The sequence below is a fragment of the Malania oleifera genome, chromosome 9 (assembly GCF_029873635.1).
Source record: "Malania oleifera isolate guangnan ecotype guangnan chromosome 9, ASM2987363v1, whole genome shotgun sequence".
Classification (NCBI taxonomy): domain Eukaryota; kingdom Viridiplantae; phylum Streptophyta; class Magnoliopsida; order Santalales; family Ximeniaceae; genus Malania; species Malania oleifera.
This window is the reverse complement of record NC_080425.1, coordinates 89,280,831-89,305,512: the sequence shown is the minus strand read 5'-3', so window position 1 is coordinate 89,305,512 and position 24,682 is coordinate 89,280,831. Positions and strand designations below refer to the sequence as shown.

Here is a 24,682-nt window from a genome sequence, read left to right as displayed (position 1 = left end):
TCAAATTAGCCCTAGGAATAACACGTCTCCCATGACAGCAATTATCTTACCTACCTTGACATAAAAAACTGCCTGCACAGCCCTATAAATGCATAGACCCATATTGCTGTTAGGTGGTCTCGGGCTTTCTCAATCCCAAAAATTAGTTCATGAAGTAAGGTTTTCCCTCACACTTAATAAATGACCAACAAGCCCCTTCCACAACCGATGTGAGACAAACCCCAACAATCTCCCACTCACACACTGAGGTCTCTCTCGGCAAGGCAATCGAGATCTCCCCCAACACGACATACTAGGGAGAATGTTCGTGAATCAAGCTCTGATACCAGTGTTGGGTGGTCTTAAGTCTTTTTAACCCCAAAAGTTAGCACATGGAATAAGATTTTCCCTCACTTAATAACTGACTCCCAAGCCCTTTCCACAACCAATATGGGACAAACCCCAACAATTGCCTATCTTGAAATTAATATAAGCTAGTTTTAAATTTAGCATTCGTCATCATATGGGGAAAAAAACAAAAAAAGATCCACATGTTTCATGAGAAAAAAAAATTTAAAAAAATTACACATTCATTTTAGCCTGAGAATCCACAATCAGAATTTATCATCAAGTCAGAGAGAGAGAGAGAGAGAGAATATGCATTTAGTATAAGAGATTATATAACCAAGGCCATCATTATGGAACCTTATCAATCAATCAAATCATCAAAACCCATTCCTAAAGCTTTCAATTGGCAATACCTCCCTATATCTCAGCCCCGACACCCATGTGCATGCAGACATTCAAGGAGAGAATGAGAGAGAAAAGAGAGCCTAATTGCCTTGAGAGAGTGAATCATCCTTTGTAAGAGCAACATAGTTTACAGGTATTACAGTGCCAAGCTTGCCACTGTCCCTACGTTCCTTACCACCACCCGATATCCCATGACGGGCTGAAGGAGTCAGTGCACGCCGACCAACTGGTGTTCCAATTGTGGTGTTAGCTGCAATGCTCTGACCCAGAGGCTTTTTTATGGTAGGTCTGGAACCAAACAGTGCCTCTTGCTCTGTAGTAAGTTGTTCTTGCAGCCGTTTCTGCTCCTGCACATGTGCACAATGGTTTATGGTTGATTCTCGTGTAGAAATCCGTAGGCTCACACAGTATCAGTCATTGGCTAAAGTCGCCATCTGCACAATCCCATCTACCACATGTATGCAGAGTAACAGACACTAATTCTCAATAGAATCAATCCAGCAGATAAAAATAAACTGTTGGAGTTGTGTATAAAACAGTAAACACCCTCATTTTTCTCACATGAACTGCATCCATGTCATCATTTCCTTTGCCTGCTGGGACAGTGGGTTTCGGTATCGTTCACCCAAAAAAAGGGACTTGGGACACATGAGGCAACTATTTATATGCACTAAAGTAGACTACACATGAGAGGGGTTATCAAGATAGTCTTAACCTTCGGCACTTCTGCATGGAGAAGCCACTCTCAAACCACACACGTGTGCTTGAAGGCCTCAGGGACTTTACCATTGCACCAGACAAATTAGAACATTTTTTTGCTTTCTTACAATCTCTGCAGTATAAGAAAATATTTCTAATACCATTTACTTATGGCTTATAAATTGGCAATTCAAAGCGAAATTTTACAAACATGGAATTAGTAAATTGAACCGAAGTACATGGTTGAACCTCCTAACATGATAATTCTAACATCATCTACTTGCAACCAATAAAGTCATGAAATTGGCCATAGCATCCAAATTTTACAAATATCTTGTGTAAGTGGAAAGTTAATAACTGCATCGTTGAGTCTTGTAAAATACAAAAAAAAAAAAAAGAGAAGGGGAGAGGGGGGGGGGGGGGGGGGGGGGGGGAGCCCAGTGCACAAAGCTCCCGCGTATTCATATTATTTATTATTTTAAATAGAGAGGAAAACAAGGCTAATGACATGACACTTTCAATAAGTAATGTGACAAAAAATTCATCAACTGTGCATTGCAATGCATTTTCACTCCATTCCCAGTCCTAATGGTGGTCCAATTCTGTCATTTCAAGCCTGAATGAGGCCTTTGTCAAAGGGACTTATTATCGGCTTTCCTGTTCATCACGTGTTCAGAAATTCTTTCCAGAGTTGTACTAAGAGAGGAGGAACTAGGAAATTTTCATAAAATTATGGTTTCCTCACCATACGGTTTTCTTATTCCCAAGACAAGCAAACCATATGCCCGAGACACAGAACATGTTCCCTGGCCTCTCTTCCATCTCTCTAAAAATACCCAATTACACCCTTGAAAAAACCCAGCTGGAAGCCCAACTACAAAATATGGGTATTTGGATCATTTCATGCATTTTTTATTGTGCGAATGACATTATCAATATATAAAACTCAAAAATCCACAAGTTCATAAATCTAAACCTATCAATAAATGGATGTGACAGTGCATATCACATATCACAACATAATATGTCAAGATGAGCATAAAATTTTGGAGCATGCCATTTTAATCTAAAAGGTGAACTTTAATTTCCCGAATGGGGAAGAAACACAACATACCTAATTCAAAACATATGAACAACAATCATCTGATCATCAATGCAAGGCATTGACAGCGTGGTACTTGGGGGATCTTAATGTGGGCCCTCAGAATGCTTGGAAAATCATGTTGTCTAAGGGAACATGTGGGAACTCAAGAATGAAAGCCAGAAATCAATGACTAGGTTTCAAACCCTTGTCAACCTAGCCAAAATAGTTGGAAGCAGCTTGAATCTAGTTTTCAAAACTGGCATCATCTTCCAACTGCTAGGAAACAGGCTGACCTTTTATAATAAGACAGTTCTTGGCTCCTTAATAACCCTATATAACTAGATGCGAAACTAGAATGAAGTAACAGTAGTTTAAATGGTAGGACCTATAAGCATACCCGAGATCTACGTTTCTCCTCCTCCCGCTCATGCCGTTGTGCAGTATATACCTCCAAAGTTTGCAACAAAGGAACCTGAAAAATGGAAAAAATACCTGAAACTACTACAGAATTAATCAGACAATTAATGAGTAATTACAAGATAATAATCACCTTATCATATAAAAAAGGGATTCCTTTCTCAATTTCCCATGCTTTAACTTTTGCACTCAAATTCTCAACAAGAGCTGCACAAAGAAAGTTTTTAAAGTCATGCAAGGACACACAAATAAGAAAGTAGCATCCACGGCATGTATGCATCTATGTGTCCAAGAGCTGCACAAAGAAGGTTTTTAAAGTCATTCAAGGACACAAATAAGAAAGTAGCATCCACGGCCTGTATGTCTCTATGTGTCAAAAATGATCTATATATATATTTATATATATACATATATATATACACACATACACAGATACATACATATATATATATGGAAAAAAAATTCATTGATAGAGCAATAAGGAACTACAATTGGAGATAAGAACACCTCTGAAAGAAAAAAGGGGTCGCAAAAGTGTAGCTCTTCGTTCCCTTGGGAGATCAAATGCAATAATTGCATTCTAACAATGATTTCATTCTTACCTTGATTCTATCTACCTCAATTAATTTGCTTCTTCAGTTTCATTCCAAAAGCAAAATGTAGTCTTAGGAGTCGAAAGTTCCCTAATCTTAAAAGAAACTTTTAGCATTACTCAAAGGAAAGGACAAGGGATTTCAATAAATGAAGAAAAGAATTATTAGAAGAAAAAGAAGCAAAAGCATCCCCTTTCCATATCCTAAAGTCACATCTCGATGTGGGAGCAAAAGAACCCACTCTTGTCAACAAAATAGTGAGTTCATTGGCCTCTTTCCATTAAGATTAGGAAAGAAACGAAAATGCCAAGAAAGATAGCAACTTTGCGAGGATTTTTTTTTTTTTTTTTAAGAGGGCGGCACCTCCTATCTTTATTAGAAAACCCTTCACTTATGGCGGAGGAAAACCGAGGTTCCAACAAACGAAACTACAAACAGATAAACACAAAACGGAACAAGAACAAAACGAAAACAAAATGACACATTAGACTCTTAAAATAGGAAGACCAATTTTGTCAAGGCGTCTCAAACCTCAAACTAGACGAGGTAAAGAAGCAAACTCCAGAAGTCTCATAGAGGTGCCTTCATACAAACCGTCTCAATAGCAATAGCTACAATAGCAACTCGGTGACGTCTAACTAAATCTTTCAACCTCCTCCTCGATCTTCCCAAACCTCTTACATTCCACACTAGCATTGTGTCAATCATAGATTCAGTTTTGCGGGGCGGGTAATCACCCATCGAGAATGACGCACACTTTGTCCTAGCTGGTCCTTCAATGTTGCCAAAGAAACCTGTAAATCCGAATCAGAGTGGTAAAGTTTGTTCTTACTCAACGGACCCAGAGGACTATCAATATCATGGTTTGATGCATAAGTAGGCGAAGATGTCCCATCTAATTTTGGGAGTTGAACACACTCTGATACTACCTCCACGTTCCCCCCTACTCCCATCTAATTCGCCGGAGAGCTACTCGCCGCCCGCCGCCTGTCACAACCATAACCGGTTGCTTGTCCCGAAAGATCTCGCGCATCCCAATCCTCTCTCCCGCTCGCATCCCGCATCCACAGCCTCCTATTGCTGTGCACGATTTGCAAGAGAGTTGTGTCACTGGCCGCAACCATAGTCGGTCGCCCATCTCGCCGCCTACCGGATCTCCAATGTGCCACCTGCCAAGGACATTGAATTCAACAAGCCCTTTGGTCAAATTTCCACCTCGCCGCCTCTACTGGTACCCGAAACATCCTCAATCAGGTATGTCTCTCTTCAACTACTTCACAATAGGGGCTCTGGGTTAAAGCATTTGGGCAAAAGAGGAATTCTGTGTTTGTTGCTACTTTCCTGGGTTGGCCATGGCAGCAACCCTTCCACCAGTGACTCCCCCATCGGTGGGGACTTTTGAACTTGGAGATACCAGCAAAAAGACGTATTCTCAAATGATAACAAACACGGTGGTGCCTACGTTAAAAATGTCAATGCGTTACCTTGTGGATATCAATGGGGAGAAGGGCTTCATTTTTACAGAGATGGAGATAACAAAAGTGGCTGAGGAATTCCGATTTGCTTTGATCCTGAAATTTACACACTCTAGGCCCTCAATAGATGTCATCAGAATTACTGTGATTAAAACCTGGGAATTATTGGAAATTCCAACGGTTAGTTTCATGGACAGTCACCATGTTTTTTGCACAGTTGAGATCTGAGAGGGACTTTGTGCATGCATGGGCCCGTGAAGGTAGAGTAATAGATGGGTGTTCGTTTCGATTGTTTCACTAGACAAAAGACTTTGATCTGGAAAAGGAGTCTCCTTTGGCTTCCCAATGGATATTACTACCTGGCTTGCCGATCCATATGTATCGCCTGGATTGTCTTCAAATCCTAGCATCCAGATTTGGTCAATTTTTAGGAGTTGATAATGCGACATTGAATAGGACTAGAACGTCCGATGCACAGAGATGTGTAGAGATTGACCTTCAAGAAGAACCGGTACAGGGATTCCCCATTGTTGTTTCAAATAATAAAGTGATTTGGCAGGAGGTACGGTATGAGAAGCATGGTTTCTATTGTTCCAAATGCTGCCATCAAGGACATACAGAGGTAGTTTGCAGAGCTGGAGAAAATAAGGGCAGGAGGGATAAAGAAATTACTCGTGTGCCAAAGAAGATGTGGAGAGAAGGAGAAACAGGAAGCAGAAGGACACACAAGCCTCCCGACGCCCATTCATGCAAAGCCGAAGGCTGTGGAGTCTCACGTGAAGGAACTAGAACAGCCAGGAGGTGTGGAAAAGTCTCCGGTGATATTTGAAGTGTGGGAGGAAGGTGAAGTGCAGAAGGACAGTACCGTTAACGCAAAGAATGTTAAACAGATGTGATTGGAGGATTATGAACAAAAGATAGCCTAAAAGGCTAAGGCTCCAAAGTCTACAATTAAAACTCACCTAAAAACAAATCTTCTCAAAACAAATTTTATTACAACTATGAAATTTGAATCAAGTATGATGAAAGCACAAAGAGAAACCTAAGAAATAAACTTTCAAGGACTTACTTGAGAAACATTACCACTACCTCTACTCTCCCACCCATTCCGAAGAACTCCATACTTATTGCAACTTTGTGCCATAGAATCGCTCTTGAGAGAACCTCTATAAACATTTCCAGCTAAAGAGAATTTTTCTACACCAAATTAGCAAGTTCCAAACCCCTTTCTGACTTAGGACTTCCAACACATCCCAACTAACAAGATGATTCTTGTTACCATAAAACCACCCGATAACCAACCATAGAAGATCTCTAGCCACCCTCACCACACTTGCAAAAATTCTAAAAGATGGACCAAAAAATAAATAAGGATGTTCAAAAAGAAGCATTGATGAGAGTAATACAACACCCTAAAAACAAGTAAACCCTCTTCCACATGTCCAACCTCCCATCCACTCTCACTCGACTACAAGATTTCAAAAGGCCACAATTTGTTCTGTTCTTTGTCTATTTTGAGAGTATATTAGTCATTTTGTAATATTAGTGTTCCTACACATAATTGGACTTTTTCTCTCATGTATGCTTCATCCTTTGTTTCCTATAAAATAATGTTCACCTTTAAACCTAATTTATGCAGCTTCAAAGAATCGTTCAGCATTGCACAATTGCAATGACCCTCACAATTTTTTTTCAAACCCAAAAGTAATGTTAAAGTTACCAATGGGAGCTGCAGTACATACTTTGGTTACACATACCATAACCATAAGGTTGACCACTTTTGGCTCCTCAAAAATCAAGAACAATAAAAATTTATTTTATATAAAATAATAAAAATTTTAAAAGAGAGGAAAAAAAATTGTCTATTCAACTGAACTACTCTTAGAATTCTCTAAAGCAGGGGATCTTTGTCATCTAAGAGAGCATAAAGATGGAAAAACTCAGAGCCTATTTAGTTGCGGGAATCAGTTTTCATTTCCATTGTTAAATTTTCAAAGAATTAGAAATTTGTTACATTTTCAAAGAATTAGAAAAATGCTAGCTTATTTTTCAGTTTTTTAAGATTTGATATTAAAAAGATAGAAAATAATGGATTTGTCTGGTTGCCCATAACAGTCCATTTTTTGCATTTCTAGATTTCCAAACAATTACAAAGTGAGACCTTGTTTTCCAATTTCCAAAAATTGCATAAGAAACCAGAAATCTAGAAAACAATAAAAAGATGTGTTCCAACTTTCCATACAAATTTAGAAAATTGGAAGAAAAAGGTAGAATTTTATTAATTATTTAAAAAATTGGAAATAGAAAATAAAACTTTTTTCCACAGGTGAATACTGCCAAAAAAGAATTTCCAGTTCTTTTGATACAAATGTTGCAAAACTGAAAAATAGGTTGGATTTTTGTAATTCTTTGGAAAACTAAAAATGGAAAATGATTTTCCACAGCTGTTTCAGGCCCTCATTATCTTTAAATTTCTTTATTGCATACCCCTGGTCACAATGAGCTTATGTAACTGACAAAAGATCTGCCACTAAATTTGCACAGGAAACAAGAAACAATGCACTTCCAAAACTTTGAGAGTCTGAAGTTGAAACCTAGGATACTTGGGGTGAACCAGATTGAGAGCACAAGAGTGTGACACCTTTAAAATGTGATATAGTCTGAAGTGCCACCAAAGTTTAGCAAATTTTACCTTTGTATAATGTATTGTAGGATCATCGAATAAGCATAACTAATAGAATATTATTCCTCTTACTAAGGATCAACATTCAGCCTGATGGTGAACTGCTTCACCTACCATTCAACGTCACAGGTTTGAAACACACTCCCCAGCATCACCTCTGCTAATTGTTTTTTCTAAAAAAAAATAAGCATTGACCATTCAATCAGCCAGCTAATTTACAGATTGGAATTTCATTCCGTGAATTCCCAGTAAAGTCAGCTGGGTAATTCAGCAGAGTACATATCCTAGTTTAAAACTATACACTACAATTTTTGCATCATTTTTCACTTTTGCATTTTAATGTTTGTGTTTCCCAATCTTGCAGGTTCAAGCGCTACTGACCAAAAATGTGACATGAAAAGAAAGTGTCCTGAACTTGTCACTTCAGAAGAAATGTTCTGTGGCAAGCAACAACTGCTGCAGATGCAAACCCTAATTTTCTCTGAACATCCATAAATCTTGAAATTCCAATCCATATTGTTAAAGTTTGATATGCATTGTTGGTCTACAACTTAATAGCTTAAGCTTTTAGATAAAGTGGTAATCTAACATGGTATCAGAGCTGGCTACCAGGAGGTCTTGGGTTCTAATCTTGTTGCCCGCATTTATTGTGTGGTATTTAAAAAATTATTATATTCCCTATAGTGGGTGATGTTATCTTTTCTTTATCTCTCCACATGCTGTTGGGCTGCACATGCAAGGGAGAGTTAAAGCTTGATATACATTGTTGACCCACAACCTAATAGTTTAAGTTTTTAGGTAAAGTAGTAATCTAACACATATATTAATATATAAGAAAGTAGAACCTCACAAAGACTTAAAGCCAACATTCATTTAGACATCCTAATAAGCCAAGGAACAAAACATTTATGTTCACGACTTCAAATTAAATCCAACTTTCCTATAACTGCAACTAGACTTTATAGCCTGGGATTCTGTCACCAAGACGATAAGCAATAACAGCAAAAATGCTTCCATAAGTCACATTCTCCTCCTAGGCATAGTGAAATGGTTACTCATCTCATTTTGCATTTTCCTTTTGCATGGAAATTGAAGAATTTTCCATTCAACATTGATGTGGACTATTGGCTTGTCTGGCTATTGCAGAGGAGCTATTCCCGCTAGATTTTGGGGTTTTAGCATAAGGAAATGTTGGGGAATCTAAGAACAATCACACACAAGCAAAATATAAACAAAGAAAAATGGAAGACCAGATTTAACGTGGTTCGGTCCAATCTAACCTACGTCCACGGAGCACACCAATCTCACTATTACTGGAAGAAAAATTACAAGGAGAAGCCACTGCTCAACTCAACTCTCTCTCTCTCAACCAACACAATTTCACTCTGTTCCTCGCACACTCTTCCACACAATTCTTGCACACGATTACACACACACACATCTGCCATATATAGCCATGGATGGGGGGTGGAATTCAAAGGTGGTTAGCTTAATTTCAATGAAGGTGGGCAGGGTTGGTGAAAGTGGCTGCCGAACTCCAAATTCAACAGAAGTGGCTGGGTTGGTGGCTACTGGTCTCCACCTACTACAACACAACAACCTCCCACTTAGAGACAGAGGCACCATCTCAACCAGTGTATAGGTAAATGATGTGCTCACATCTGTCTTCAAGCATGAAGACCAACTGAAGTTGAGCACAACTTCGGCTTATCTATAGTCACTACCTTTGTCAACATGTCTACTGGATTCCTGCTACCTTAAATTTTTTTAAGTGCCAGCACTCCGTCCTCTAATAGAGATCTGACGAAGTGATAACGAAGTCCAATGTGTTTGGTTCTAGAATGAAATGCAGAGTTCTTTGCCAGATGTATCGCACTCTAACTGTCGCTATACAAAACATTCCTCTCCTGCTTTATTCCAAGCTCCGTCAACAAACCTTGAAGCCAAATTATCTCTTTGTTGGCTTCTATCACTCTTACATACTCAGCTTCTATAGTGGATAGGGCAACAATCTTTTGCATTTGTAACATCCAACTAATAGCTGTTGTGTCAACAGTGAACACATATCCAGTGGTGCTTCTACGGTGATCAACTTCACCAGTAAAATCAGCATCTACATACCCTTTAATTTTCAAGTCTCCTTTGTCGAAACATAGGCACTTATCAATAGTGTCTCTTAGGTACCTCAAGATCCACTTCACTGCTTCCAAATGAGTCTTCCCTCGATTTGACATGAACCTACTGACAACTCCCACTGCTTGGCCAATGTCTGGTCTGGTACAAACCATAGCATACATGAGACTTCCAATGGCTGAGGCATAAGGTACCTTAGCCATGAAATCCTTTTCTTCATCTGTTTAGGGAGTCTGATCCTTGGAGAGGCGGAAATGTCTGGCCAATGGTGTATTTAGTGTTTTGGCACTGCTCATGTTGAATATCTGTAAAACACAGTTAATATACTCCAACGGAGATAACCGCAACGTTCCATGTTGCTTATCACTGGAGATCCGCATCCCAAGTATTTGCTTTGCTGAACCCAAGTCTTTCATGTCAAACTCCTTTGATAATTGCTACTTCAATTTTCTGATCACTTCTATATCTAGTCCTGCGATTAGCATTTCATCGACATATAACAACAAAATGATATAACTAGACTAATACCTCTTGAAGTAGCAACAATGGTCAACGTTGCACTTTTGAAAATCTCACATGTGCATAAAGCCGTCAACTTTTCGATACCATTGCCTGAGAGCTTCTTTGAGACTGTACAAGCTCTTCTTCACTTGCACATAAGATTCGCTTTACCTTTCACTGAGAATCCTTCTGGCTGGTGTATGTAAATCTCCTCATCTAGATCACCGTAAAGAAATGCCGTCTTCACATCCAACTGCTCAAGATGTAGGCCCTTCGAGGCAACAATGCTTAAGACTGATCTGATGGTTGTTAGTTTCACAACTGGTAGAAAAATGTTGGTGTAGTCGATTCCTTCCTTCTGCTCAAAACTTTTGACTACCGATCGGGTTTTGTACCTCCTAGAGCCATCATGCTCCGTTTTGATCCTGTATACCCACTTATTGTGAAGAGTCTTCTTACCTTTAGGCAACTAAACTAGCTCCCACATTTTGTTGCATGTGAGGAACTTCATCTCGTCCTTCATCGCAAGCCCCCACTTGCTCAAATCTCCCACCTAACATGTTTCATCATAGCATTCAGGCTCTCCTCCATCTGTAAGAAGCAAACAATCCATGTACCTTGTATTTGGTAAATGGGGCCGAGAAGATCTCCTAAACTCCAGAGCTGGAGTAGGAGGCGGTGGTGCGACGATCTCCTCCACAGATTCCTCCGCCTAAAGATTCTCGGTATTTTGATATTGTACCCTACACCTTTTGGGACATCATCCATGTCTACATAAGTTGTTTCATTCTGAACTAGTTTGGTGGGTTTTGTTGTGTGTCTGTCATTGTACATCACTTTTTCATTGAAGATCACGTCTCTGCTTGTGATCACCTTCTTGTTTTCATCGTCCGAAATGCAATACTCGTACTCATCTTCACCGTAACCGACAAAGGTGCATTTATGGGACTTTGGATCAAGCTTGTTTCTGACATGATCATTGATATGTACATATGCAACACAACCAAAAACTTTCAAATGTGAAAGTTTCATCTCTTTTCCACTTCATACTTCTTCTGATAGACAGTAGTCCAATGGTATCAATGGACTCCTGTTAATCAAGTATGCTGCCGTGTTGACTACTTCTACCCAGAACTACTTTGGTAAGTCTGACTGTATACGCATGCTTTTGGCTCTTTCAGTCAACTTTGGTTCATCTGCTCGGCTACGTCGATGTGTTGGGGCATACCTAGCACAGTTCTTTTCATCTCGATACCATGCTCATAGCAGAATTTCTTGAACTTGGTGTCTTCATACTCACCACCGTTGTTGGTTCTCAATTTCTTGATTTTCAAACTAGTTTCATTTTTAGCCATTGCTTTCCAAATCTTGAAAGCATCAAAGACACATTTGATTTATGTTTCAAAAAGTAAACTCATACCTTCCGAGAATGATCATCAATAAATGTCACGAAGTAATTCCTTCCGCCTATGGATGAGATGGTTGTCGGTCCCCATACATGGGAGTGGACTAGTTCTTGTCTCTCCTTTGGGGTACAGGTGTATGTCTGGAAACTGACCCTCTTCTGCTTCCTGAGTATGCAATCCTCGCACATGTCAATCTCTACTGACCGTAGACCACTCAATTTTCCCTTTGAGTGCATCACCCTAAGTCCCTTATCGCTCATGTGATTGAGTCATTGGTGCCAAATGTTGCTATCATTATTTCCTGTAGCAACTGAAATAGACATGCAGGCATTAGAGGTCAGATAAAGTGTTCCAGTATTCTTACCTCGTGCAATCGTCAATGCACCCTTTGACATCTTCCATTCATCACCAATGAATGTTGTGGTGTATCTCTCATCTGCCAATTATCCAATTGAGATCAAGTTCTTTCTCAGGTCTAGAATACATTTGACATCTACGGACCCATTCATCTTGATCTTCACAATTCCCTTGTCGACTATGTCGCAAGATTGATAATTGCCAAGGTACACCTTACCGAAATTACTTGGTGTATACTCCTCTAGCCAATCTCTGCTGCAAGTGACATGAAATGAGGTTTCGGAGTCTAAGACCCAACACTCCTACTTGCTCTCCAAAGAGCATATCAGTGCATCTCCTTCTCTTGAAGAAGAAGCGAGATTTTCTTCTGTCTTCGCCTCAGATTCTTTCTTAGACCTTTGCACTGGTTTCTGTAATGCCCAGTTTTTCCACAGTTCTAGCACTCAATGTTCTTTGTGCCCTGGGAACCTCTAGGATTTCTGAATTTGGACCGCCTGGTCCTTGATCTACCGTGATTGTTTGATCACCCATGCCAACTTCCTTTCCCTCAGCTTTCCACATATAAGGCTGAACTTGAAGTGGAGGCATTGTTTGACTACATCCTGATCTCTTCCGTCAAAATCATGTTGATGACCTCGTCTTAATTCAGCTTCGATTTTCCTGCGGAGCTACTAATCGCAGTAACAATGTCTTTCTAACTCTCAAGCAACTGACTAAGAATCAGTAAGGCATGAATTTCACTATCAAACGTAATTCCAACTAAGGCGAGTTGATTAGACAGCTCGTTGAAATTATTCAGATATCTACTAAAATTTTCACCTGCAGACATGTTCATGGTAAATAACATTTTCATTAAGTGTACCTAATTTGTAGCTGATGGCTGCTTGTACATGTTGGAGAGCGCATCCATAAAAACTTGGTAGGTGTCATGTGCTTGTTATTGAAAGCAATAGACATTGCCAGTATCATCCTGATCGCTCCGAGAGCTTTTCGATCAAGCAACTCCCACTTGCCTTCCTTCATGGATTCTGGTTTTGCCTTCAATGGTAAGTGCAACTCCTTACCAAACAAGTAGTCCTCAATCTGCATCTTCCAAAAACCGAAATTAGTGTCGTCAAACATCTCGATATTTGAGCTCTTTTCATTCGACATTCTGATTTGCCTATCTAGAGATGGAATCAACTCAAACAGACAGCACGCTTGGATCCGGAACGACCAAAAATCTTAGAAATGGTTCAAGTCGTTAGAAAAGCGAACCTGAAATGACTCCGAAAACCTAGTCAAACTTTACGGTCAAACAGGTCAACTTTCCAATAAACTTAACGGAATATTCTCCTCTTTAACGGAATATGCTAACGCCGTTACTAAAGCAGTCAATTGACGTCGTTCGCTGACGTGGCAATGTGGGGCCCACCTACTGGCGTGGCAAAAGTGGGTCCCAACACTAACGCGGCAGTGGGTCCTAGTGCTAACATGGCAGTGGGTCTCAATGCTAACGTGGCAGTGGGTCCCGACTGACTGGACGACACGTGGCGTGACGCGGCACTACAAAGTGCTAACTCGGACGCTGAGGTCAGCCTTCTTCTACCTTCAACTCTCGTTGTGAGCTTGCCGGCGTGTGGGGGCGCATGATGGTACGTGAAGCTACGCGCCGACTACCTAGAGGCACGTGGAAACGACGGCTTACTGCAGGTGGCGCGTGTGGGCACATGCAAGCTCGTCTGACCTCCGTTCGAGCTCCAGTTTGCATCATTGACTTTGTCTCGACAAGAGGAACACGATGGTGGTCTCAAAACTCAGTTTTGAGATACTGGGCAAAGGCTTCGATCTAGCTCTGATACCAATTATTAGGGGATCTAAGAACAACAATCACACACAAGCAAAATATAAACAAAGAAAAATGGAACACCAGATTTAACGTGGTTCAGTCCAATCTGACCTACGTCCACGGAGCACACCAAACTCACTATAACTGGGAGAAAAAATTACAAGGAGGAGGAGCCACTGCTCAACTCAACTCTCTCTCTCAACCAACACAATTTCACTCTGTTCCTCACACACTCTTCCACACAATTCTTGCACACGATTACACACACACATCTGCTATATACAGTCATGGATGGGGGGTGGAATTCAAAGGTGGTTGGCTTAATTTCAATGAAGATGGGCAGGGTTGGTGATGGTGGCTGCCAGTCTCCAAATTCAACAGAAGCAGCTGGGTTGGTGGCTGCCGATCTCCACCTACTGCAACTCAACAGGAAACAGCATAGTGTTATACTTTATTTTGCTTTAATGGTCATGGTGTGATGTGCTTGCTAGAGAGGAATTCGAGAATCTTTCAGGACAAGACCCTTCCATTCATTTGCTTTGAAATAGGGTTATTTTCTATGCTTCCTTTTAGGCAACAGCAGCTAATGCTTTTCCAAGAGTTACATTGAATCGTATTTAGAGTGATTGGAGATCTTTGTTATATTAACTTCTATTTTGAGTACTGTTTTGCTTCATTGTAATATTTTTTCAGTGATTGGAGATCTTTGCTATGTGAGCTTTTTTTTAGTACTGTTTTGCTTCATTGTATTTTTTTGAAAGTTTCTTTCCTTTGTGGATTTCTGGCCCTCTGTTTTGTATTCTTTCAAGTTTTAACTTAGTAGAAACTTCCCTTTCTTATCCCCCTCCCTAGGAAAAAAAAAATCCAGACATATTGTTAGCAGCTCTATGAAGAATGAAATAGTGAAAGCAAAAGGCTAAGCTATTTATCATCTACAATATAATCTAACTTAACATTATATTTCTTTAGATGTAATACATGATGGGTTGAAAAATGAAAAAGTAAATACATGCAAAATTATAAAAATGGATGATTATTCGGAGCTCACATGGTATCTTTCCAACCAGAATCCTAGCCTTCTCAGCACGTTTCAAATTTTTATGTGCTCCTCTGCCAGCACTATACCGATTGTCATCCTGTAAAATTAGAACTCAGTTATCATTGATGAGTCCAATGTCAGCTGGAATAACAGGCTGGAATTGTGGAAAACAGCCTCTCCACACTGTGCAGGGAGTGGGAGTAGGTTGGGGGTGAGGGTGGGAGTTGTAAAGTTGATTCATCTGATGTGGGAGCCATATGCACTAGGCTGCCCCTTCTAGATAAGGTAATCCAAACTTCAGCATCAGAAATGCACCACCAGATTAGTCAATACAAATTTGATTGGTTGATAGAAAAAATTTTAAAATTATATGCAAGCAAACAAGACTCATACCATTTTTTTTGGTGAACTCAAATGAGTTATAGATTGAATTAGAAATCAACATATGCTTTAGCTAGTACTAATTATTTGATGAATTCATGCTCTAGTATAAGAAACAGAATTTTCATTTCAGTTTATATGCATGCATATATTGCTAGTGCTTTTGCTTGTGAGTACGGAAGAACGATAGAAAGAAATAACTAACAACCAACAATTAGAAGAATGTGTAATCAGTTCCTATAACACTTGTTCTTATGGCACATCTTCAACCAATAAAGATCAATTCTTTTGCAAGTGTCAACACACTGTCAAATACAGCTAAACACATTTTGTTAGGCATGTGTAATATCTAATAGCATATTATCAGCCATACTAATGGCATGCACATACACAAACAAAAGGGCTTCTCTTCACCCAATCCTAATTTGATCTAAAAAATTATTTAAAAAAAAACCTACCTCACCATCATGAAAGTCACTCATGGCTCTAACTTGGTAAATTTGGGTCATGGAAAATTAGGCCCTGTTTGGTTAAGGATTCAGAAGCGAGTCACTAGTTGTTTCTGAAATTGAAAATGAGGAATTTTATTATGTGCTTTTTATTTTCAAAAATGAGTTTGGTTTGCTGTTTTTGAAATTGTTTTTGGAAATGAAAACAGAGGAATTGCATTTGGTTAAGAGTGACCCAAGCGACAATTTTTCAATAAAATAATAGTAATAAATATTATCATTATTAGTATTATTATTATCATTACTATCAAAAATTAAAAAACGAGTTATAACCTGTACCCGTGTCTTTATTGCATCGGGAGAACTGAACCAAACATGAAAAACACCTAGAAACCTATATTCTTTAGGGCTGTCTTTTAGAAACATTTTGAAAAATGGTTTTTTTGAAAATGTAACATACACAAATTTCACGTATTCTTTGTATCTCACGTTTTCGAATACAGAAAACTGTGCCCAAGACCTTAACCTAAAAGGCCATTAGTGACATTGAATAAATGAAGTGTATTGCTGATTAGTGCATTATTGGGCATATTATATGGTTAAAATTTGATCTAGCCCTCGTATATCTTGTGTGAAATAAAATTCTCCAGTTTGATTGATAAGGAGAAATTCAAACCCTTCCTTTGATCTCCAATCCATTTTTTCCAATAAAAATTATTTTAATTTTATTTTAGCATTCCCAAATACCTATAAGCAACAATCATTAAATAAGAAATCTTCCACCATTTTTTTTTGTTCCCAACCAACACTTCCATAATGAATTTCTCTCACAAAATTTTTAGCTGGGTTCCAACTATCCAAGTCAAGCTCAGGGCAGATTAGATTTGAGCAATTTTTATCTGTTTGCTAAGTTTATGCATGTGTATAGGCATTCCATAGAGGGTGGGCCTTGGCCCTTGGATCAATGGTAAGGTTTCTCCTTTGTTACTTGTTGGTCATGGATTTGAGTCCAAAGAAACAGCCTCTCAGCATAAAAGCAGGTGTAAGGCTGCATACGCTGTGTAAACCCTCCCCCTACCCTCTCAAAGCAGGGAGCCTTGTAGCCTAGGGACGCCCTTTGTATAGGCTTGCCATACTTGAAACATAAGAACATCTCATACAGCATAGGGGCTTTGCTCTCCTTTCACCAAAGCCTCCCAAAATTTTATGCTCTAAAACAGCACATCTCATACTAAACAATAGTTCAAAAAACATCCTTAATTGCAGGCCCACAAAAAACCTAAAACCACAATTAAGTGAAGTTTTATCTGCCTTGTAGGGAAGCTGCATTTTTCTAGAGTATAATTGGGCCATCTCCTACCAGGCAATGGTTCAATGGGCTTTACCTTACATTGGAATTTGATAGAATAATGTAAAAATGAGGTCATTGATAATCTCTAAATAACCAAAATATGCCTAAAAATAGCCTGTCTGCGCTGATATAGCAATATTTGTCAGCAACGCCACCATCATTGACAACCCAAAACTAATATACAAATTAAATTTGTGCCTATCAATTGCCATTTGTTCCAGGAATTGGATGTTCTCACACCATCCTAGAGCCATATGGCTCTTGATTTAGCCTCTAATCCAACTTTTTCAGTCAAGTAACAACTTCCATTCCATCCTCCTTTTCTGTATCCATAATTTCCTTTCCCTTATCATGTGCTAAAATAAAATATCATCTCCTTGTGGGTTCAATGTTCTTGGGGTTTGTGACTACAACAATATAGTTCTGTGCTAATTGATAATTTCCATCAAACTAAAAGGCATCATGGCTTCTTACTTGCAATCATTGCATCAATAATTTTTTGATGTCACATATCCAAATAGCAATCAGGATAAGAATATGAATTGATCCAAATTAACCTGAAAAATTGCAGTAAGCACATTAAGAAATTCATAAACGACTTCAAAATTGTTTATATCACAACATTGTATATTATGATTGACCATAAATTGTTTTATAACTGTGAATAACTAATGATAGAAAAATCTGAATAGCATATTATATAAACAAAGAAGCATACTAATCATGACAATTGGATTAACACACAAGATTTGCTCTCTTGGAGTTGGAGCCACCTCATTTCAAAAGCAAAGTTTCCTTTTAAGATTTGGACCTTCATTTGGAATGGGACTCTTAATAGGATCAAAACACATGATTTGCTTCAGATTGGAAGATCCTACAAGCCTCTCAGTCCTAATATGTGCTCAATGTGCAGTGAACCCAAAGAAAATAACACACATCTCTCCCTTCATTGCTGGGCAGCAACTCATCTCCGGAGTGCTTTCTTTTCTTGTCTTGGTGAAGCTCAGGTGGTGCCTCAGAATATGGTAAAATTCTTGCTATTGCATTTTTGGGGCTTTGGCAAGAGCAGGAGGAGAAGGGCTTTAAGGCATAATGTGGTTTTTGCCATAATGTGGACCATTTGAATGGAGAAGAATGCAAGAAGTTTCAAATATCACACACTTCTCCAAGTTCATTATATGATAAGTGTTCTTGGCTTCTTTCTAAGCCCATTCTTTCAGGTTTGGAAAGGCTATTGCTGTCCAACTTTCAAGGTGATTGGAGGGAAACTTTGTTGTAATTTTATTGTCATTTTCTTGTTGGTACTTGGAGGACATCTTCTTCTCCCTCATCATACCTTGCCACTTCTCTGTTAATGTTTTTTTTTTTATCCAAAACAATTATGGAAATTATCAAATTAAAAAATTCCAAAATAGGAATAATATTTAAAACTAGTTGTCACAGAGACATGTTAATGTTCTCAGAAAGTGGAATGAATCATTTTTTATTTAGCAACCCATTTGTAGGTAGTGAACAATAATGAGTCCAGAGTGTTACTACAAACATCAATAACTAAATAAAGCTTTACGAAAATATTTCAGACACGAATCATCACAACATAAAGAGAATAAAAAGTGATTTAATTTCTAAAAAGATAAGAATTCAGATCAGCATTAAACCATCGTGCACACACTTCAGCACAAAAATTTGATGTTACTGCTTAGTAACTTTTACCCGTTCATATTCATCAAGCCAGTTTTCCTCCTCAGATGCATACTTCCATTTATCCACCTTTTCCAAAATATCCTTCCTGCTTGAAGCTTGCTCTTTAGCTTTTGTGATCTGATCATCCATGCCGGAAAGCAAATCAGATAAGTCAACATTACCTGTGAAAGATAATATAGAAACAACAATCATTTTGTTTTTCTTTTGAAGTGAATTTCAGCAATCAAAATTTACAAAGGTCAATGTTGATATAAAACCACTAATGCAAAAGAGATGTACAGAAACATTCGAAGTTAAATTTAAAACAAGAAAATGCAATGGCCAATACACAAGGCTCCTGACTCCGATGCCATCCAAATTTAAATAAATATCTTAATTGAAGTGCAGGCCCACATCAAATATGTATACACACACACAATAAAAAGTTATAGCATGGGGAAAAAAGAAAAAAGAAACTATCACGCAAGTAAAAAAGAATAGATGAATATAAATTTATTCCCTGATTCAAAAAGCTAAGCACAATCAGAGACAACTTGTGGAAAATGAAATTAAGAAACTGATTCACAACACCAAGGTAGATATATTCCAAAAAATTGAAAGAATAATGAAAAAATAAAATCAAAAAAAGAAAGACAATACAAAGCAGAAGGGAACCCAAGTTCATACATTGATGCATTACAAATTTAAGAAAATCATTATAAGAAAAGTGTCATCAACATAACTAGTGCTGCTCCCCTGACTCTTTATATTTTAAACATTTTTAGAAAAAAAAAATTATAAAGAAAATAGCCAATAATTAAAGAATATTTTAATTTTAATTTTATATTTACTATAAAGGTTTTTTAAAAAACTATATGTGCGCGCTCTACAGCTCTTTATTTTTAATTTTTTTTAAAGAAATTATATTAAACAAGAGTTAAAGAATATTTAATTTTAAATTTTAAATTCTATGTTTATTGTAAGGGCATTTGGAGATACTTATGAGTAATTACAATGATGTTTGGGATAATCATGAATAGTTATAGGGATAAACTTGACATAAATATAACGGCATTTTGGGATAGTTATGAGTAGTTACAGGGGTGTTTTGGGATGACTATGGGTAGTTATATGGATAAATTTGATATTTTTGAAGAAAAACACCAAAGAGGGAATCCCCTTTATAGCATTAGAGATTAGAGATAGAGAGCTCCTATGCAACTAAAATACTCTTAATAGTTTATAAACAATAAAAATAGACAGCAGTTGGTCTAAACCAGATTCTATAAGACTGATGAGTATCTGTTGCGCTGTTTCACTGTCGACATCAACATGAACACTTCTGTATATTTCCTCAAGCTCATTTTGCCTCTTCAGTACCAGATCCTTCATCTTGCTGGCTTTTAAAGAATTCAGTCGCTCAACTTCAACCTCAGTCTAGCATTATAAACAGCGTGATCATATGAAAAAACAGCACCAAATGTTGTATAGAAATTTTCCAAAAATGAGCAATAAAAGGAAATTTAAAATTATATACATTTAAAAAAAAAAAAAGAGTTTCACCTGCTCAACGACATCCAAAGCTAGGCATCCTCGAGTTGAGACCTCGTCAACAGAGGAAGAAATTAAGCAAGTGACATTGTCAAACTTTTTTTGTTCAACAACAGGTGTGTCCATAAGATTCCACAACTCTATGAGAGTGCGCCCAAGGTCTTGAAGCTACAACAGCCAACAATCAACTATATCTCTATAAGTTATCTAGAAAGATATGGGGAAAATTTTTTAAAAAATAAATAAATATAAAATATTTCCAGAGAGACTGGCTGGCACTTCTGGTTTGATATTTTCTCCTGTTCCTTCTTCTAGCTTATCTTTTATTTTTCTTTATGCCTGATTGCCAGTTGATTTAGGAGGATAATTTATCCTCTATCTCTTCTGCATTGGTGAGCACATTGATAAGATGTATGCAGCTTATTTCCAAGACTATGTCAAACATATTAAAATATGGTAATGCTATAAGAGAATCAGGATACATTGAGCAAAAGAAAGTCATACAAACATTTATGGAGGAAGCTGAAGAAATCTAGGATATTCAGGACGAAATGTCTGAATATGACCATCCCAATTGGGAGTACAGGAGTTAACTATGCTTAAGTTCTCAAATAAATCATGTTGTGTTCAGGAGCATGGTTTTTTTGCCCTGCATTTGAATTAGTGTGGACTTGAATGAAACTAAACTTAGTATAATATTGTACTACATCCAAATTCACACAAATCTAAATCCAATGTCCGAATCCCAAGCTCCCAAACAAGGGATTAGTTTTTCGAAGAACTAAAATCATAATTTTGATTGTCTACTATACATAAAAATTAGTCATGACAAGGTGAAGAAAGAAATGACTCATCACCTCATCAGGGGGGATTTCCTAGAATCAGCTCCACCAAATTGTAAAGTGGCGGAAGGGATTAATAAATTTGGTCCACTAACATAAATCAATTGCACAAGCAATAAGGTCATCCCATTAAATATAATAAACAAATAAACCTCGATATTTTTTCTTGATTTGTACAAATCAGACATTGTCTGTTTTGCTCGTTTAATCATAACTTTTGAACATCAATCGTATTACCATTCAACATACACACATGAGACAATAGAATATGATATAGTTCCCTCCAATAAATATAACACTTTATAAGTTCTCTGGGTCATCATAAAACACAAAAATTCTGGGTTCCAAGTTCAAACACTTTGATGGTAAGCAATAAGCACCTCATGTCTTGTAGGTGCAACTTATAAATAAAGGAATTTTAATAAATTGATGAAATTGCACTTTAGGTACTCTAAATTCGCCCAATAAGCACCAAACACAACCAGCAGGAATAGCACATTTACAGCTTATCAACGTAAAATATTCATCCAATCCTAGAAATAGCCAAACAAGCAGCCTAACTTTAATGGCTAAACTTTCTGTTAGTGCGAAAATAAGGTAGCAATTGCATCGTATGCAGAAATTAAAAACAAGCAAACAGGATACAAGAGAATGCATACTGAAAAAGAAATAAATAATTTCAGGTAGCACTCTAAGCAACTTTTCTTTCACATGCTAATTCTTGTCCCAGCTTAGCATAGAAATAAAACATAAGCAATGTACAGTAGTTACTAGTTGCACAAAATAGATCTGTTAACTATAAATACTTGTGTTGTGTGAATAATGATATAGATGACAGAGAGAATCAGTGTTATGTCACCTTTTGCAGCCTTTGCTGTTTCTCTTGCTTTAATGAATTGATGACGCCTATTGATCTAGCAAGAGTGTCGTTGCTAATGTTCTTTGATTGGACAGTTGCATCACCAAAGCTTGGATGAACTTCAACCATTGTATTATTAAAATCTAGTGACATCACATCTGAAAGTTCATGGATGGTATTTACATGGCTGTTAACCTTTTGAAGACGAAGAGCCTGCAAAAATACAAAGCAATGGGGAAAACATAAATAAATAGAAATTTTCAGATCATAAATATTAGTTCACTTCTTTGTCAAATGTATAGTTGACCTTTTCATTCTGAAGCTCCTGAAGGTGTGACTTCAGCTCCCCCAATTTCTTCATACTCAAATCCTGCTCATTTATTCGTGTATCAGTAGAATTTACAAATTGGGAATTACCAGCTATTTCTGCACAAATCCCAATAATTTGTGACTGAGTTTCTGAAAACTCCTTTAGTCTTTCTTGTTTCTTCAACCTCAAATCCCCCAAGATAGGCTTTACACCGGCTATCTGCTCCTTGAGAGTGCCCTTTTCCTAATCAACCAAAACAAAAGGAATCAAATGAGTACATAGTATTCATAGCCATATTACACTAAGATATGATGTTAAAGCAGATAACCTGTACACAACATCCAGACAGAAAGACAGACATTCGCTCAAAATGGTTCAAGCTGGCATCATCTCACCTGTTTCCAAGGCATCTTGCCCGCATCACTCCATATAGATTTCTATTTTTCTTATTAAATAAGAAGGCCATAATAAAATAAATGCAATAGGAACAGACCCGTGAAAAAGAAGCTCCTTCACCAAGGGCAGCAACAATATTGGCTACTTCAGCTTCAGCCTCGGCCAATGCCTGATGTAAATCAGCCTTGTACTTCCTAGATTTCTCAACCTTTTTACGGTAGATGTCAAGGCACTCTTGCTCGAGTTGCAGAAGCATCTTATCCCTTTCACTTTCTTGCTCCCCAATTTCATCCCATATTTTCTAATTGACACCAAATGCCCAAGTCACAGACAATTAAAGAAAAGCAATGAATGAGAACAACAGTGATTTTTTATATACTTCCAACACATCAAGAGTGAAGAGGAATCTAAGAATCGCTCCATTTCCTGCATGATATATTACTGGGTTACCTTCGATTACAATTTTCACCAACCGTCATTCAAATAATACAACTACTAAAATTCAAAAAATATTTCGCCCTAAAAAGAATTAGAGATACGCTATAACAGTTCCATTACGAATTCAATAATCAAAGTCAGAGAACTGAGAAAAAAACAAAAACAAAAAAAAACAAGAGACAGTGACGGAACTAAACGGGTCGGTTGCAGTTAATTCAAGACCTTTTGTTTTTTGCTGTTGCGAATTTCAAGGAGATAAAATAATATTTTTTCTTTCTGGAGTGAAATTTTTCGTTTTCTTCGGAAACAAAATGCTGAAAAAAGGCAGAACTTTATTCCCCGACAACCAACCAGATGGCAGGTACAGAAATCGAGTACAAACCAACAAATGCACACTGAAGAACAACACAGCGACAGTGGATCAGAAATCAAAAAGGCGCGCAAAGAACAAATACGCGCTGAATAACCATAAACTGAACACCACGATCACAGTCCGAGAATCGCGATCGAGCGCGATGGTGAGTGTGGGTGCGAAGGAAAGCGGGAGAACCTGCAATTCCTGAAGGAGAGATCCGCAGGTGGTTTGCGCTAGAGAAGGGGGCTGGCTCAGCATTTGGATTCTGGAACCGATGAGAATCGAAGCGGAGAGAGAAGCTCGAAACCCTAGAATTTGGAGATTGCGAAATTTACGGATGAACTGTTCTATGCTCTTTTTTCTTCGTTCCCAGAAAGAGAGAGAGAGAGAGAGAGAGAAACGGTGGGTGCTGAAATGAAGAAGGGACTGGAGACTGGGAGGCCCTTTAAGGAAAGAGGAGGAGAGTACGGAGATACACTGTTTCGGCGCGAAAATATTTGTTTTCTTTTTCCTTTTAATTTTAAAATAAAACCCCTTTTTTAAATGTCCTCATAAGTCCGTAACCGCATTTCTATAATTGTGTGGGGGGGGATGAGAAATGAGAAAAATTTTGGGTGCTTTTAAACCAGTCTAATCATGGTGGTCATGCAACATTTTTATTTGGACACGTATTTTTTTGTTTAGACAAGTTCATATATGGTTTTTTTCTTTGAATTATTTGTTGTATGTTGTTTAAAAGAGTAATGTTATGTAACGTGGGCGCAGATGAGCAAAGAATATTGCACCTCCTGCCTTTTTGTCACGGAACTCGTATCATCACAGGGAGGTCCGTGACATGAGTTTTTCCTATTCAAAAAGTGGATTTGAAGTATTTAGGTATTGAAAGATGAGATTGACACTTGTGAGGATGACATGAAAGATAAATAATTGTAAGATAAGGCTCTTAATCACAACAATTACGTAATGATATATTAATGACTTTACATGTAAAATTCATGTAGGACTTGTATACCAACCCATGCTCTCACAAATATAGATCCAAATCTCAATAATACATCTTAGAATTAGTGGTTCTAAATCTAACGTGGAAATATATTTCTTATAAGTCTTCCTAAGTGGT

At 37.9% G+C, this 24,682-nt stretch overlaps 1 protein-coding gene across 2 annotated transcripts; it reads right to left on the bottom strand.

The window, feature by feature from the left end:
* Nucleotides 1–551: 551 nt before the first annotated feature.
* LOC131164423 (65-kDa microtubule-associated protein 5) lies at nt 552–24,045 on the bottom strand. 2 transcript variants are annotated; one of them, XM_058121599.1, is made up of 12 exons: nt 23,430–23,976; nt 23,149–23,195; nt 22,867–23,070; nt 22,371–22,616; nt 22,064–22,276; nt 20,375–20,530; nt 20,089–20,248; nt 18,842–18,993; nt 14,957–15,044; nt 3,066–3,139; nt 2,913–2,987; nt 552–1,079 (listed from the first exon to the last, which is right to left on the bottom strand). In XM_058121599.1, the coding sequence occupies exons 3-12, from the start codon at nt 23,023–23,025 to the stop codon at nt 813–815; spliced, it is 1,590 nt and encodes a 529-aa protein (XP_057977582.1). In that variant the 5' UTR covers nt 23,026–23,070; nt 23,149–23,195; nt 23,430–23,976; the 3' UTR covers nt 552–812. The 2 variants fall into 2 exon arrangements, with proteins under 2 accessions (XP_057977582.1, XP_057977581.1); XM_058121598.1 differs by lacking the exon at nt 23,149–23,195 and having other exon boundaries at nt 23,758–24,045.
* Between the last annotated feature and the right edge of the window lie 637 nt (nt 24,046–24,682).

Bases quoted from the DNA above. Each gene is read 5' to 3' on its own strand.
- LOC131164423 (XM_058121598.1), bottom strand. From the start codon at position 23,820: ATGCTGAGCCAGCCCCCTTCTCTAGCGCAAACCACCTGCGGATCTCTC. The intron at 22,617-22,866 runs GTCTGTTCCTAT...TTGGTTGATTAG, and splicing joins AAGGAGCTTCTTTTTCACGG to GAAAAGGGCACTCTCAAGGA. The intron at 20,249-20,374 runs GTGAAACTCTTT...TTATAATGCTAG, and splicing joins CTTTGGATGTCGTTGAGCAG to ACTGAGGTTGAAGTTGAGCG.